Source organism: Mixophyes fleayi, chromosome 2 (assembly GCF_038048845.1).
Source record: "Mixophyes fleayi isolate aMixFle1 chromosome 2, aMixFle1.hap1, whole genome shotgun sequence".
Classification (NCBI taxonomy): domain Eukaryota; kingdom Metazoa; phylum Chordata; class Amphibia; order Anura; family Limnodynastidae; genus Mixophyes; species Mixophyes fleayi.
In genome coordinates this window covers 180846409-180864173 of record NC_134403.1, presented here as the reverse complement: position 1 = coordinate 180864173, position 17765 = coordinate 180846409, and the positions used below count along the sequence as shown (strand labels likewise).

Genomic DNA, 17765 nt, shown 5'->3' with positions numbered 1-17765 from the left:
CATTCAACTAGGGCAGTAGCGACCTCCTGAGAACATAGAACCCAGGCATCGGCAACCGACATCTGGTAGGCAGCCAGATGGTCGTCGATGCACACTGTTTCTAAGCACTATCTGCTTGATGTTTCAGCCTCTACAGAGACACAGTTTGGGTGAAATGTAAATACATTTTTTTGTTTGACTGTTATTATGGTGTTTGTTTTTACTGCCCTCCCAACTATTGTACTGCTTTGGTATATCCCATTGTAAGGGCTGCCATAGAGTAGGGAACGGATAATTGAAAATTATACTCGCCGTTAATTTCCTTTCCTTGAGATACTCCATGGCAGCCCTATATTTTCCCACCCTTGTTCTAATAGTTATGTTATAGGACGGCTTGGGAAGTTGCAAAAGACACTGAGGACGAGGAGGGGCTACCTTACATAGGGTTCAGGTGGGGCAAATTTTTCCTGTCTACACTAAGCTGATCAGGGTATTAACCCATTGTAAGGACTGCCATGGAGTATCTCAAGGAAAGGAAATTAACGGTGAGTATAATTCTCAATTTTTTTGCTTTTATATTAAGGGCAATACACTCGCTGATGTGTTTTAGATGGATATTGAAAATGACTGAGGATAAATGATCCCGTATATTTGATCCTCCATAAAAAGGAACTGTGTGTCTTATAACGTCATTTGACCATATTTCCATAGTAAGATATTGGCTTCCATAAGAGTTTTTACAAAGAAATCTGTTAAAGACACAAGTCCTCAAGGTGAATGTATTATGCGCCTTCAGTATGCATTGACGTTCACAATGTCAACCAGATGTCCAATAAATCTGAGCATATGGCCCTGCAATAAATGAGAAATCAGAATGTGGCATGTAATGTTCAAATTAGTGGTTGCAAAGAATAAAACAATGTTTTATAAACTCGCCTTGCATAGGTATATTTATGGTTTGTGATCAATATCAATGTGTATTCCAGTATTTTCTGGCTTCCAGGACATAGAGAAAAGACAAATAAAAACTGTACTTACATGTGATTTGAACCCTATGTGAAACTTGAAGTAGGATGTTATGCTCACATGATATAGGAGAGGATTAAACCTTAGATCCTAGGTTCCCAAAGTGTGCGCCGCGGCTCCCAGGTGTTGCGGGGTGCTGTCACAGGGGTGCCGCAGCCAGGTAGAGGAAAAAAAACAACTTACCAATCTGGGGGCACCCGGGACCCAGCATCCACCCTCCTTCTTTCTCACTGAATGTCGAGCGTGACGTCATCACTCCCGACATTCAATGACAAATGGCAAGAGAGAGGATGCTGGGTCCCGGGTGCCGCCGGATTGGTAAGTTTTTTTTTTGTTTTTTATTGGGTTTTTTTCTCTACCTAACCCCTGGGATGCAGAAGGGGCAGAGTGAAGGGATGATGCAGAGTGAGGGGATGATGCAGAGTGGGCACAGAGTGTGTGGAGATGAAGGAGGTCACAGTGAGTTAGCTGTAAATTATTCTTTGACAGAAATATAATTGAAAAAAATATCTAAAAATATTCTTTTCCCTTGGATTTATGTATATTATTTTTGCATACAACTTACTAAATATTTCTGTCTTGACCTAAATACTTACTACAATTTTTTGACCCAACTACTTATAAAACGGGACTGCTCGGTAATTATTTTGGAGGGGTGCCTTGAAAAAATGATGGCGACTTTAAGGGTGCCGCGAACTGCAAAAGTTTTTATGAACCACTGTCTTAGATAGTTCTCTGGGGAAAATAATGTTCCTTATGTACAGTCAACCTTAGTGATGTGCTCAAAGGGCATTCTGGAGCGTTATTGCAGAGCTGAAACAAGATATATTCATTCCCTCGGCAAGCGAGAAAACTGCCCCACCACCACCACCGTCCATCCATGCCCCTATCTAGCTAGAAAGAGATGCTGCAGCTCGGCAGTAGTGCGCTGCTGGGGAGGCGTAGCGATCCTATAGAGTGGACTTGTCTATCCCTCTACAAGCGCAAGACCATTCTCCAACTATGTGCTGCACTCTCCTACCTGCTTTTATAGTTTTTACCACCTGGTGCTGCTGGTGGTGTCTTAAACTCTGTTGCTGCTTGGCCAGATCCTGGAATGTTGGGAGTCCAGTTTGGAAAAGAAATAGGCCTCCCTCCCTCTAAACTATCCAGAACTTAAATCTGTACCTTTCTTTTATTTAATAAACAGGCCTCCTTCCACCCATCAGCCCCAGAATTTAATTGATAGCATTCACATTTAATAAATATGCCTACCCCCCCACACACACACACACACACACACACACACACACACACACACACACAAAACCCTGGCAATAAATTAATAGCACCCATGTTTAATAATTTAGCCTCCTTCTCCCTAACCAGCACATTAATAGGGTTTACATTTTTAAAAAATAAGCCTCCTTCCTCCAACCAGCCCCAACATTAAATAGCATTCCCATTCATTCTGTAGATCTATTTCCCCCACCACCCCTAACATTAAATTAATAGCATTTCCATTTAATAAATTAACATATTCCCTGCTGCCAGCAGCATTAAATTAATAACATTACAATTGTATAAACACCCCACTCCAGCCATCCCTGACATAAACTAATAACAGCGCAACTTTTTGTTTGCATTTTCAAGCAGAAAGCATTAAACATTGATTGCATTATTGGCAGAAATATTGCATAAAATTTGCATAAAAGTAATGGAGTGGAATCTTTACACGATGCCACCCTAAAAACTGCATTCAAAAAAGCTAAAATTTTATTCTAAAAACAAGATATTTTCCGACACTTACAGAAATTCTGAAAACAGTTGACAGAATGTTACCGGTATTTTGGACAAATACCTTTTTTCATCAGGCACAAAAAGTTTTCTTTGTGCCTGCAAAATATAGGCTCGCAAGTTTGCCAAAGCCGCAACTTCAAGATTTTATCATGATAAGTCAGTAGGGTGTCAAGGCTGGTAATTGAGAGACTATCAAGACACTAGTTTTGGGACGTATATTTCCAAAGTCTGTTATTAGAGTATAATAAATCCTGAAATAAAAATCAGATTCTAAATTTGTTAGTCTTTAGAAAATGCAACTAATTATCCAAGGCATCTGGCACTGGCCACTTAGGTTTTTTTATGTGCCATAGTCATGATAAAATGGCGGACCAGCAAGTACATATACAATTGTTTATTATGTAGAGAATGCTTATGAGAAAGTTGAAAGGAATACAAAGAGCCACTGGGTCAAATACATCTCTGATAGAGGAGATACCTTTACAGTTATATTCTAAAAAGTGTTTGTTTGAATTATCCCATATGCTATTACACATGGTAATCACAGGAATCCTCTCCAGTTTATTTATTAATTGCAAGCTACGTGTAAAATGTATTATAAAAAATTATAAAAAAAAATATTCTCCACTTTTAGTGGGGAAGGTGTCAGGATGAATGAAGTAGAGCAGCTGGGGAGAAGGGTAAAAACCCCGAGGCATAGAGGAATAATGCAGTGTGTGCAAAGGCCATTATGTCAGGGAAGCCGATGCCTCCGCACTTTCTGTTCAAATGTAGTTTTGATTTAGTGATTCTAGGTTTACAATTTGTCCAAAGAAAGTAAAAAAAAATCATTTTTGTACATTTAGCATCTGCAAGCTTCAGAAACAATACAGTTTTAAAAAGTGTTTCTACCAAGCAGAGAGAGGTTTAGATCATTCCAGTTACCCAGTATAGAGGAGATAGCACTAATTATGTGCTTATAGTTAAACGTATATAAATTTTGTAGACTAGCAGGGATATATATAGTGAAATATTTAAACTTGTCCTTTTCTATTTTAAATAATACACCACGAATATCGTGAGGAAGGGTGTGGCCAGTAAGAAGTAGGGCCTCTGACTTATTGACCTTTTTAACGAGCAAAAGAGAGAGAAAAACAATAGTGGTGACAAGTTCCCCATTGAAAGCAGTACGTGTCAGATAGATAACCATTAGTCAGAAACTGGGTCAATGGCTGTGTGTATAGTGTTTGCAGAGTGTTCACAAATCCATCAGGGAACCCAAACTAATGTAAAGTTTTAAACAGATGGTCCCATGTGACCAGATCAAAAGCCTTTTCAGCATCAGGTGAAAAAATATTTGGGCTTGAGTTCTCTGAGGAGTGCATGTGTTGTATCATTGCCAAGAACTTCCGCACATTCATCACTGAATGTTTACTCCAAATGTATCCCGTTTGATCGAAGTGAATAATATTTGGTAAAATCAATTTAAGGCATTCTCCCAATAATTTTGTGAAAATGTTATAATCCATGTCAAGCAGTGATATAGGGCGATAGGAGGGTGGCTGCCAATTTCTTAGTCAATATAATATAAAAAAAACCAAGAGGCAGTCACAAATATCTTGTAGAATTCACCAGACATGCCTGGGGATTTCATTGTTTTCAAGGATTTAATGGTGTTTCGTACTTCTTCTAATGTCTGTTTATTAGAGAGATGTAAGTCCTCTTGGGTATAGAAATTGGAATAAAACTGTAACAAAAGCTCTGCGATCCCCTTCCGATCATATAACTGCGATCCAGTCCCATCATGTAAGGCAGGAATAACATTTGGATTATATCCCCGTAACAAATTAGAAAGCAAACGTCTGTACTTATTACCAAATTTGTAAAAGTTGTGGCACGACATTATCAAAATAGATTTTCTTTTCTCTGTAAAGTGTTTTACTAGTATAGGAAGGATTAGTTTTCAGTGCCTGATAAGCAGAGGTTAGTTGGACCTGCGCAGTCAAATACTGTTGAGATTGATTTATGTTATATTGTCGAACGTAGGAAATAATATGGCCCTGAAGCACTAACTTAGCAGTTTGCCAAAATAGTTGAGGATTATCCCTATGTTGTTGATTATTATTCGAAAAGTCATGCCAGGCCGCAATGAACGTATTCTGAAACTTTAAGGAGTTGGCAAGTTTGGCAGGTAATAACCATTGTACAGTCATGGCCAAAAGTTTTGAGAATGACACAAATAGTTTTCATAAAGTCTGCTGCTCAGTTTTTATGACACCAATTTGCATATACTCCAGAATGTCATGAAAGTGATCAGATAAATTGCAATTAATTTCAAAGTCCCTCTTTGCCATGACAATGAACTTTATCCCAAAACAACATTTCCACTCCATTTCAGCCCTGCCACAAAAGGACGAATTGATATCAGGTCATTGATTCTCTCATTGACACAGATGAGAGTGTGATGAGGACAAGGCTGGAGATCATTCTGTTATGCTAATTGAGTCAGAGTAACAGACTGGAAGCTTTAAAAGGAGAGTGGTGTTTGAAATCACTGTTCTTCCTCTGTCAACCATGGATATCTGCAAGGAAACACATGCAGTCATCATTGCTTTGCACAAAAAGGGCTTCACAGGCAAGGATATTGCTGCTAATAAGATTACACTTAAATCAACCATTTGTCGGATCATCAAGAACTTCAAGGAGAGAGATTCTGAAGCCTTCAGTTGTGAAGAAGGCTTCAGGATGCCCAAGAACGTCCAGCAAGCGCCAGGGCCGTCTCCTAAAGGTTATTCGGCTGCGGGATCGGGGCACCACCACTGCAGAGCTTGCTCAGGAAAGGCAGCAGGCAGGTGTGAGTGCATCTGCACGCACAGTGAGGTGAAAACTTTTGGAGGATGGCCTGGTGTAAAGAACGCAAGCAAAGAAGCCACTTCTCTGGGAAAAACGTCGTGGACAGACTGATATTCTGCGAAAGATACAGGGATTGGACTGCTAAGGACTGGGGTAAAGTCATTTTCTCTGATGAATCCCATTTTCAGATTGTTTGGGGCATCTGCTTGTCTGCTACCATCAGTCCTGTGTCATGCCAACAGTAAAGCATCCTGAGACCATTCATGTGTAGGGTTGTTTCTTAGCCAATGGAGTGGGCTCACTCACAATTTTGCCTAAGAACACAGCCATGAATAAAGAATGGTACCAAAATATCCTCGAAGAACAACTTCTCCCAACCAGTTTGGTTACGAACAATGCCGTTTCCAGCAAGATGGAGAACCTTGCCATAAGGCAAAAGTGATAACTAAGGGGCTCGTGGATCAAAACATCGTAATTTTGGTTCCATGGCCAGGAAACTCCCCAGACCTTAATCCCATTGAGAACTTGTGGTCAATCCTAAAGTGGCAGGTAGACAAACAAAGCCCCCCGTTTTCTGACAAACTTAAAGCATTGATTAGGCAACAATGAGCGGCCTTCAGTCAATATGTGGCCCAGATGTTGATTGACAGCATGCCAGGGCGAATTGCAAAGATCTTCAAAAAGAAGGGTCAACACTGCAAATATTGACTCTTTGTATAAGCTTAATGTAATTGTCAATAAGCCTTTGACAGGTATGGAATGCTTGTAATTTTACTTCAGTATACCATAGCAACATCTGACAAAAAAAAGGTGTAAAACACTGAAACAGCAAACTTTCTGAAAACCAATACTTGTATCATTCTCAAAACTTTTGGCCATGTGTGTATATGAGATCCTTCTGATTTCTAAGTGTAAGCCAAATCAACGAGTGATCCGACAGGCCTGTTGTTCAATATTATCGATTACATTTTTGGTACTAAAGGAGAGAAGGAAATAATGAATTTGTGAAAGTGTGCCGTGGGCTGCAGATAAAGATGTATAGGGCCTGAGTCATTAAAGAAAATAAAGCATAATAAAGTAGTAACTTTGCACCTTGCCAAAACCATGTGGCATTGGAGGGCGAAGTAGATTTAAAATGTGGGGACCGATTTATAGTTGGGATAAGGCATGTCCTAGATCAACATTAAATTTCAGTATGAAAATAATGGTATTAAGTATTTGTGTGCAACATGAATAAAGAGCTAGTATTTTACTTATGTTCAAAATAAAAAACTAATTTGCACCCCTTGCATTGTAACATGGTTTGTTCTAGAGCAACGTTACTCCATTTTCTTTGCTTTACTTTCCTTAATGACTTAGGCCCCTATAGTCTTGAGTTGTGGGGTTCTTGTCCCTTCATATATCGATCAAATGATGTTTATCGGCTATATATTTAATATCCTGTTTGAGATACCTTCTCACTCCCTCTGTCCAAAACACGGGAGGCAACAATATTAAAATCTTCTCCCATGTAATATACAAATCACAAGATACATAAAGGCAATTATTAATGTTTGTTTGTTGTAGATATTAAGGACATAGAGGTTACAAAGTGTCAATCAGGTGTCTATTAAGAGAGATATTTCATGGATGACACTATGGCAATCTAGGGGGTTGGGTACGTATTATTGATGATGAAAAATCCGACGGCCTTTACTCCAGATCTTCGATGGAAGCGGCATGCTGACAGGCAGTCATTCTGAAGACCAGGACTCTGGCACTTGAGGTTGACGTCAACACGACTTTGATCAATGTTAATTTAAAGTGGCAATGTTTGGACCCTGGAGGGTTAAGACACTAGATATAGCTGAGTGCCACAGTACTTATACATAGTAGTGGATATGACCAAGCAAATCAGGCAAACAAAAGTAGATGTTCATGCTGTTAAATGGGTCATTAAGCGACACTGATGAAAGGTACAGCCGAGGGCTAGTTTAATTAATTAAAAAGCCTATTTCACCACAAGCCCCAAAATCAAATTAATTGCTTACAAATTTCCCACACATTTTATAGATACTAATATTGCTATTAAAGACATTATAATCTTTTGAATATATTACTGATTTATTTTTTATAGTTATATTTAATTTCTTTTGTAGTATTTATGTGGCATATGTCTCTCCAGCCCCCTATCCACCATGTTTTCTATAGCCCCATCTCCATTGTTTTCAGCTCCCCCTTCAGTGGCGCACGCAGGGGGGGTTTCTGGGTCTCCAGAAACCCCTCCCCTCCGCTAAAAAAATGCCCTATATAGCGACACTGTACTATACAGCAGCCGCAGCACTGTCAAAGTAGCGTCTGCGGCGGTGCAGCACTGCCGCGGACGCTTCTTTGACAGCGCCGCGGCTGCTGTATAGTACAGTGCTGCCAAAACTGAGCAGCAGCTTTTTTTTTTTCTGGTGGAGGGGAAACCCCCCCTTAAAAATGCTCCGTGCGCCCCTGCCCTTCTCTCCATTTGTTCTTGCTTTTTTTTCTTCATCCCTGCTTCTCAGCTGCTTCTTCTTTGCCTATCTGGCTCCTCACCACTGACACTGTTGTGACGTCACAATCTTCCCGGTTACTTTTCTTTGCATCAATTTAAGTGTTGCCTGCAACGCTTCAAAGCATTAATGCTTGTTAAAATACAGTGCGAGTTCTACTTATATAGTGTGTTGCAGAGAAAATTCGAGATGCCTAAATGAATGCCCTACTTACATTCTGATCCAGCATGGACAACGTTTTGTCTGTACCTTAACTAGCATTATTTTTAAAAATTTTGTTTATTAGCAATAAGACTTACAGAAAGTTATTGCTCATTGTTTAACACATGAAAAATATTCATTATAATGTATGCTTTAATTCAGGTTATTCTTATTTTCAGGTCTGGAGTTCCCTTGGGGTCCAAAGCCTTTCTGTGAAGTCATTGCCGGACCTTTGCTCAGGAGCAATGGCCAGTCCCAGGAAAGTAGTACTTTGGAAGGCTCTTATGTTGGTGTCTATTTCTCTGCACATTGGGTAAGTGGATCTGGAGATGTTTGGGTATTGCTTATATGAAAGCAGCATTTACATGGACAATTATTCTTTTTGCTGACCAATTTTTTTCTCCTGTAATAAGTGAATAAATCTGGTTTTGTAAAATGCAGCAATATTTAAGAACAAGTTGGAGAATTGGATAGCTTTGGGTAAAGTAAAGGGAAAGAACACTTTCTTGTTTCAAGGTGGCACGTGTTTGAAACTTGCTTTTGCTAAATCTTAATCCATTCTTGTATACAAAATAGCGCTGTATGTCTAATATTTATTGCAAATAATCTGGACTCGGATCACTGGGATATCCTAAGCAATAGGTTACCATTGCTGGTTGTAATTCTATCTATACTATTTTACTATTTAACAATACTATTTTGTATATTTTAGTTAGAGATGTTCACTGACCCCTGTGTTCGGTTTTGGATTAACTTTGTGGTTTGGTTTTGGATCCCTATTTGTTTCTAAAATCGCTATTTTTTTTTTTTTTTTTATAAAATCACATAATTTGGCTCTCTTTTTGTTCCTAAATTATTATTAACCTCAATAACTATAATTTCCAGTCAATTTTTGACAAGTGACAAGAACACTGTTACCCCTCCTGTTTCTGTATGAGCAATGGCACTGGATCTTCTGGGGAGGTAGGTACTTATGGAATCCAAAACTCGCGAGATCTGATAAAGGAACGATGACGTTTTGCCTCAATTCAGAGCCGAGGACGCACAAAAGTACCGAGCCAGCTCACGAGTCTACTCAGATCCCCTAAGTTCGGGTGGATTCGGTTTTCAGAAAACCGAACCTGAACATCTCTCATTTTTGTATATGATTTAGGTGTTAAATATAGTCTTTATGGCATTTAATGGTCTGTTCCCATAATAATACATATTAATTAACTCGTAAATGAATTGGGGTCATTAGTACAGTCTTTTGAATATTAGACTGTTTGATGCACTATTTACTGTTTACTTACATTCGCATAAGCATAGTCCTTTTGTTGTGTCTTCATATTCATTCAGTTAACAGAAAACATCATTAAGCAACTTCTGTGAACTCAAGATCTAGAAGCAGGCAAACAGGAATACTTGAATTTTGTTGGGAAGTCTAATCTCATAAATTTACACACACACACACACACACACACACACACACACACACACACACACATTTTTCAGTTTTACTCTGATTTTTTTTTATTTAAATTATTATCTGAAAGTGGTCCTGATGAAGGACAAAAATATTAAATGACAAAGCATATCAGTTAGCGTGTGGCAAGATCACTGGCTCTGCATATCTCTATTAAACTGAATTCTGTATGGGGTGTTTCTGTTAAGCTTGCCACATATGGAAATTTTTGGGCTGACTTGGTCCAAAGGGACCCCGAAATTGCAGTGCCAGTATTTCTCTGCCAGCTGCCAATATTGGCTGGCAGTGATTGGATTCCTTCAGGGTATCAATATACCTCACAGAAAATGCATTCAATAAATGATGCTCGTCGGCCTGACAACCAAATTATCAGACCTGTCCAATATGATCAGCCACCTGTGTTGTCAAATTGGACATAGCTTGGGCTGTTCAGAGATCATGGTGAACAGCTCATTAGCCAGCTCTGCATAAGACAAAAACTCTGTCATCTGAACTTCCATAGAGTGACAGCATGCTGATTAGTTTTAGTTAAATATAAACACAACAGTTATTTCTAATATGTTCTTTAGCTAAGTAATACACAGGTTGATGTATGTATTAATGCTTTATTTAAAGCTGCACTAATACCTACACAATACATTTTACTAATCGTCTTCTTCCCCTAACATTGAGCCTCCTATTCTGTAACTTTGAGAACTGGAAAATAAACTCAGTTTGCCACATTAAAATGGCAACAGAGCACGGCGTGGGAGAGACTATGGTTCAATCTCAAGTCGCAATCTCTTACACTGACATCGTGCCTCATTCACCCCATTACCCCCACCCCCAATTTAACATTGGGAGAAGATTAGTAAAATTTACTAAGTTGATTATAGTGCAGCTTTAAACAATTAAATTGCTATATTCTTTGACATATACATATTACTTTTTTATCAGAATTTTGTTGCAAAATACTTGTTAGGTTTTAAAGGCTATCCTTCCCTTTCAATTACAGTGTCCTCCTTGTCGAAGTCTGACCAGAGTACTGGTGGAAACTTATAGAAAAATCAAAGAGTTGGGACAAAAATTTGAAATTGTCTTAGTTAGTGCTGACAGGTGAGTGTTTTCCATGTAAGTTATATGCAAGTCACTATTTTACATTCACCATGATTTAACAATTTTTATACTGAGCATGCGTTTAATGTACATTTAATGGAATCTTCAATATGGTTGTATGTTCGCTTGTGCCTTTATATTACCAAACATATTATACTTTTAGTTTTTGCAAAGTTATATTTTATTGTCCTAACAATTAATATGCTAACAATGCTGATAGAGAGCAGAATGCCTCATGCATTCACATGTACTATATTTATGTGACTACTTATTTTACTTAGAAAAAAATTCTGCCATTAGACTAAACTAATAATGTCAAATATGTTTCATGTCCTTTACTGTTGTTTTTTTCTGAAGGTGTTTGTTCCAAGCATCATTCTTGTCTCAGGGAAAAAAACTTCTGACATTACTCACCCCTTGCTTTTTTTTCTTCCTTTTTTGGTGCTATTAATGCATGAAAAATGCAGTCCATGTTAGTTTATTAGGTTTTTTCTTACAATGCACATGATTGTATTTGTCTGGTTTTACTTTGCGTTTTAGTTATTGTTACTATTTGTTACTCTAGGTAGAGCATGCTTCCCATACATGTTAGTGTTAGTAAATTGTGTTAATAGCCTTTTAAATATGAAGATTTCGGTAAATTGTTTTAGAGTGTTAACTATTGTTGTGGAACAATGGATTTCCTTAGATTTTTAATTCCACTTAAAATGCTTACTTGAATGTGCACTCACTAATGTGGAGTCTTTGGACACTAGGTAATGCTACGTGCATAGTGAGTAGCCGTGCCTGCAGAGTTAGCATTCGCCAAAAGGTTCACTGATCCCCAATTTTCTGAGCATTCGCACCTCTGATACAATCTTGGCGTGCATGAAGCCTATTTTAGCCCTACCTGTGCCAGCTGTTATTCTATCACGGGGCACTGACTAGATAAATGGATTGATTGCTGAACATGGCATTGGGTATACTAGGAATTTGCTTCCTAACTTAAGCTGCGGATTTCAAAATGTTAAATACATCAATTAAAAGTGCCACAAAATGGGTTAGGTTGTTGCATTCTGTAGGTTATTTAACAGGCGAATCACAGCTGGAAGTGGTCTCAGAGTTCTGTAGTTGCTTGGTACATACAAGGTAAAAGCGGTTTTCCTGCTGTCAAATGACTGATTACCTTTGTTTCTATATAGGAAGTAGTGTAATTGTAAATACAGCAAACCCTATCTATAACTTGAATGTGCCAGAACACATAGTTATGCGCATAAGTATTTTTCTTTTTTCTTTTTTTCAACACTGTTTTGTTTAGTACATTAATAGATGCCTCAGGAGAGTTGTTTTTCACAACAAGTCAAGCCTCCTCGGTTTGGCAGTGCCGAGCTGTGAGATGAGGTCATTGGTCTTGTATGTTCTGGCCCAGCTTTTTCTTGTCTGGTAGGCCCCTGCTAATTCTTACTAGATTGTATCATACAGTAATTGTTTAATGATGCAACTTGATTTAGTCTACAGCTTATCAGAAAGCTGAATTTCTAATACATATTTCTGCAATGTTTTCATTTGTACTTGGTCTTGATGGTTAGACCTGGCTTTGTAAAGCGTTCACATAAGACAACAAAATGAATGACGATTAAAAAACTAGGAACAAATTGATAATTCACTCTATATTGCAGATAGATTAGTAGAACTAATTCTTTATTTTTTCCTTAAGAAGTGACAAATTAGTAGTCCTATGATTGTATGTTGTGTTTGAACTTAATTGTGACGTGATGAATCTGGATCACACAGTGATATATTTCATTGTTTTATTTTTTACACTGATGAAGATCACCCAGAAACAGTATTGGAGGTGATATTTTTTCTTGTTGCCCACTGCATTAGTTCTCTCTGCCTTCTTTCTTCTTATTCTTTCTTCCTACTAGCACCTTTGTTTGTCTTGGCTGCAGCTTTTTTTGTTTTTGCTTCAGGATTAGTAGGGGCAGGTTTTTATGACAGTCTTGCTTCTGGTTGGTTGGCTCTTGTTGGATAACTTTGCCAGCATTCTTTGATTAAGCGATCACTGGAGAATTTCTCTGGGCATTGTCGCCTGGTGATGATAGCCTGGTCTTGAAGCTGGATGAGAAAGTGCAGTGACTGAAGTTATATGATTGTACATCCAGTAATACATTTAAGTGAAACTAATTGTTTGAGCAAATATTTTGATATGATGAATTTAGTTCATAAGCGGATATATTGTTTTATTTTTTATACTAATGAAAACCACCCAAGAACAATATTGGAAGTGGAATGTCATGAATGGGTTGTTATGGATAAAGTGGCTGGTGCAGGGAGCATGCGCTTGCCAATTGTATATAGTGGTGGGTTTGTATCTGATGCCTGGAAAACAAAGGGAGATTCGTTGACAGCCAATTACAAATGAATGGTGACATTTTTTTTTCCACTTAAAGGAGAACAACAATTAGAGGTGTAAATGAAAGTCAATGCAAAGAATGTTTATGCTTTGGAACATACAAATGATGTGCTTAATAAACCAGTGAGGGAATGCGAGGCACAGAATAAAACTGAACAGCTGCCAACCTTCCTAATATATCTGGGGACAGTAAACATAATCTTGGTAGATGATATTAGTTGGCAACAGCTGAATAGTACTGGAACCAATAAACTGTGAGGTGATTGACAACTTTTCCAGGACGCTTATTACTTTTTTCAATTGAGATTCATTACAGTAAAATGTGTTATGGTTGTCAGCCATGGAAATAACACAATATTTACTTTCGTAAATGTTTTATAGAATTTAAAACATAAGGGATTTTTTACTTGCTATTTCACATGTTTTACATTCCAAAGCATCATGATGACTCCTATGGCAGGTTAAGATCTGAGATTGGTAGAATGACTCTGTGTGGATTTAATTTCTAAGAGTATTTTGTATCTGTTTTCTAGTACAGTGTGTTGCATCAGTGCTTCTATTATAGTGTATGATCCAATCGGTGATCATCCGAATCCTTCTCTTGCATGTCGATCCATTTGAGGTGACATAGGCACTGATTTTTGGCCAATTTGTTGGGCCATCTTTACACTTTTAAATTCAAGCCTGTGAGAATAAATTCATTTTTTTCTTAAACTATTGCTGTAATTTGTGACAGTACACTTTGGTACTACCCTGGTTCATCCACCATAGACTTTCCGCAACTGTATCCTGGCGCCATGGTAAAGGGAACACTAACAGAATGCCCACCCACCATTGTCTGATTTTACGTCTCAGCAGCCATAAGAGGAGTGGACAGCCATTGCATTCCGAGTGTCCTTCACCCTCCCCCATCCTAAAGGAGATCCTTTTTTTATGGCCAGTCACTTCAATTGGCTTTAAAGACCTGTGTGTAGTCTACTGAAAAGCTCTGCCTTCATTTAGTTGTAATAGTTATTGACCAATTAATACTGGCATTATTTTTTAATTGTTGCTATATACTTTTATTGTAATCTTTTGCCAATAAATAAGTCAGTTTTTTAAAATTGCTTTTATTTCCACAATACATATGTTGCATTTTATGCTTCTGTATGTTTGTTGGCTCTTTATAACTTTTGGGAGCATACCAGTGACTTGTTGTATAATGTGGAATGGTGTAACAATTCCTTAATCTAAATGTACAAGGTGTTCTGAGCCTTGGTGTTCCTCTGAGCTGGACGAGGTAGGTTTGCAGGAATCTGTGTAACATAGGGATTGAATTCCAGTATTCTTTTAAATAGTTTAATTATCTTTCTATATAACTTGATCACATGTATGTATGAATGTATACTCGTAGCGTCATTTAGTTTTGTTCTAGATGATCCCCTCCATTGTTTGGGTAGTCCATTGTATTAAATACCCATTAAACTGATAATAAGGAATTATGTCAACTCTTCTCACTCTGTGACTAAACTGATCGTTTTAGGAATATGGCTTCATGCAATATATAGGGAAGTATTATGTGGAAGCACATACCCTATACTCTATACTAGAATAGGTCTTCTATTGTTATTACTTTGCAGAGTCACCATTGTTATAAATTATCAGATGGGCATTATGCCACCCTCCTTTAAATTTTATATGGACAACTGATGAACAATAACCTTTCAGGCATGACACAGTTTTAATTTTTATTTCCCCGAAAGTGCACATGGCCTTTAATTGTTTGTTTGTGGCCAGTTCAGTTGTTTTTGGGCTTTTCTTTGTGCCACTAGTAACTTGTATATTGAACCATGTACCTTTTTATTCTAATTATGTAAATTGGTAATTTTATGTTTTCACACAGTACATTGCATGATTTATTTTAGTCTTTGCTTCTGTTGCAACTTCATTAATACTTTTAAAAATTATTATCTTGACACATGCAGGGTGGGTTATTCACAACAATTACACAATTTCCAGAGCCTCAAAAACAGCTCTGACGCGTCAAGACATGGACTCCACAAGACCTCTAAAGGTGTCCTGTGGTATCTGGCACCAAAACGTTAGTAGCAGATGCTTTGAATCCTGTGAGTTGCGAGGTGGGGCCCCCATGACTTAGTCTTGTTTTTCTATCACATCCCACAGATGCTTGATCGGTTTGACATCTGGGGACTTTGGAGGCCAAGTTAACATCTTGAATTCTTGTCATGTTCCTCAAACCATTCCTGGCCAATTTTTCTGTGTGGCAGGGTGCATTATCCTACTGAAAGAGGCCACTGCCATCATGGAATACCATTTCCATGAAGGGGTGTACTTGGTCTCCAATAATGTTTAGATAGATGGTATGTGTCAAAGTAACATATACATGAATGCCAGGACTCCAGGCTTCCAAGCAGAACATTGTCCAGAGCAGTACACTGCCTCTGCTGGCATGTCTTCTTCCCATAGTGCATCCTGGTGCCATCTGTTCTTTGTCTAATATATGTATTATTGCAAAATGGAGTTAGAGGTGCCATATCCTGGGGTAAATGACTGTACTTCCTATGCATCGGCCAAACAATATCACAACAGTTCAGTGTCATGGTTCAAGTAGCCACAGTTAGTTTTATTTAGCAGCTCCAAAAGCGAAGGAATAAAACATAAGTCCTAGCTTGTCCAGCTTCTAACTAATTCAACAGGAACACCACTCTGAAGTGAGGAACCTAGTGTCCCACACACACAAAATAATAGCACTTACTGGTAACGAATTGCAGTGTCTCTCAACAGGCATCTGACCTGTTTACCCGGGGGAGACCGAGGGAACTGCGTAGCAGCTTTTTACCAGCACCACGCAGGTGCAACTCCTCATTACCAGCAGAGTGTCTGGTAGGTTGTAAGACCCAGCATGGGCCTTATGAATGGAGCCCACCCTTCTCTCTCCATTCATAACACCGGGGATCCACAGACCAGCTTTTCCTATCACTGAAAACACTCTTTTTGGGAAGCTTTTTCCCGAACACAATCTTCCTGAGGTTTTTAAAAGCATAATGCAAAAGCCTGAGACATATATATCTGTCTCTAACAACTTTCTCAGTGCTTCTGTCACAGCATATATATGTGTATATGTTTGTAAATCGTTCCTCTGCCTACTTTCCATTTCCGGCCCCTGAACTTTTTGTTAATTATCTGTAAAGCTGTCTGCTTTGTTGGCCACTCATAGTGAATAAAAAGTAGCTTGCTATGTTGGGATGGCTTCCAAATCTTTGCCTTTTACTTGGAAAATATTTACTCTGTAATCTGTAACCTCACTCACGCTTCCGCTGATTCTGCAATGGTGCAAATCATACAGCAGCTTTTATAGGAGCATATTGTTTAGTATTGGATAATTAGATATATTGGGTTTTTTTTTATATTCTTTTCAAATTTTTTAATGCAAATTAACAGAGTACCAGCAGAACAATAGGTTACAAAAGTAGAAATGAAGGTAAGTATAAACATCTCTTTACCCGAGTATTTACCAAGCACAAATAAATATTTGATGGTTATTTCATGAAGAAGGGGGAATAAGATCAAGTAGACCAAGCAAAGATTAGAAACTAGACGAGAGGAACAGAGTAACATGCACGGGGGTAGTGATTGGGAGGGGGAAGATAAAGTGAGCATAGCGCAAACTAATGGATCCTACCATCACTCAAGACTCCACCCTGCTCGTCCCTGCTCTGATTTGCACACCTTAACAGCCTCATTTGTAATTATGAGGCCAACTTAGGGGGTAAGATATGATTTATATGTAGGAGTGTCTTTAAATTATATCTATGGGAACCAGGTTGAAGAGAACTCTTGAGATGTATCTAACCTAGCTAAAGTGATCTCATCCATAGAGAAGTAATAAGCAGTTCTGTTAAACAATTCCTTAATGGAGGGAGGTGCGGTAGATTTCCAGTTTAGAGGGATAATTACCATAGCGGCATAATTAAGATGTTTCAAGACTTGTAAATTTAGATTGAGGAGTTGGGAAGTGAAGGAAGCCAGAACGAAGGTTCCTTTGGAATTTCCTTGGATAAAGGGAGCACCGTTTTCCAATATGCGTCAAGCGTAGGGCATTCCTACCATATTTGTAGAAATGTTACCAGGCTTGAATTGCATCTTCAGCAAGACCCAGAGAACACAGGAGAATTTGTGAATTTGGTTAGGAGTCTCCTATTCCACCATCATGGGATCTTAAATTGAGTCTCAACAACTGATAGGCTGAGGGAGCACGTGAGAGTGGCCTGAAAGATCTAGCCATAGGCTAACAATTTTTTTATTTTTCTCAATTCATAATTCGTAACAATGATTATATGGAGCCCTAGATCATCAATATAACGTTTGAAAATTAGAATTCAGTGGATATAATTGAATGCCAAATAATAATAATAAGGGGTATCATTATAACATAGTATCCAGTTTCTAGAGTGTCATTTTAACACACTACATT

General features: G+C 38.3%; 1 protein-coding gene across 1 annotated transcript in view; it reads left to right on the top strand.

The window, feature by feature from the left end:
* The window catches only part of NXN (nucleoredoxin), a 116827-nt gene that overhangs the window by 67985 nt on the left and 31077 nt on the right, over nucleotides 1–17765 (top strand). Inside the window, exons 3-4 of the mRNA XM_075195046.1 lie at nucleotides 8516–8649; nucleotides 10796–10896. Of these exons, the coding sequence (XP_075051147.1) occupies nucleotides 8516–8649; nucleotides 10796–10896 (235 nt within the window). The remainder of the gene's footprint in view (nucleotides 1–8515; nucleotides 8650–10795; nucleotides 10897–17765) is intronic.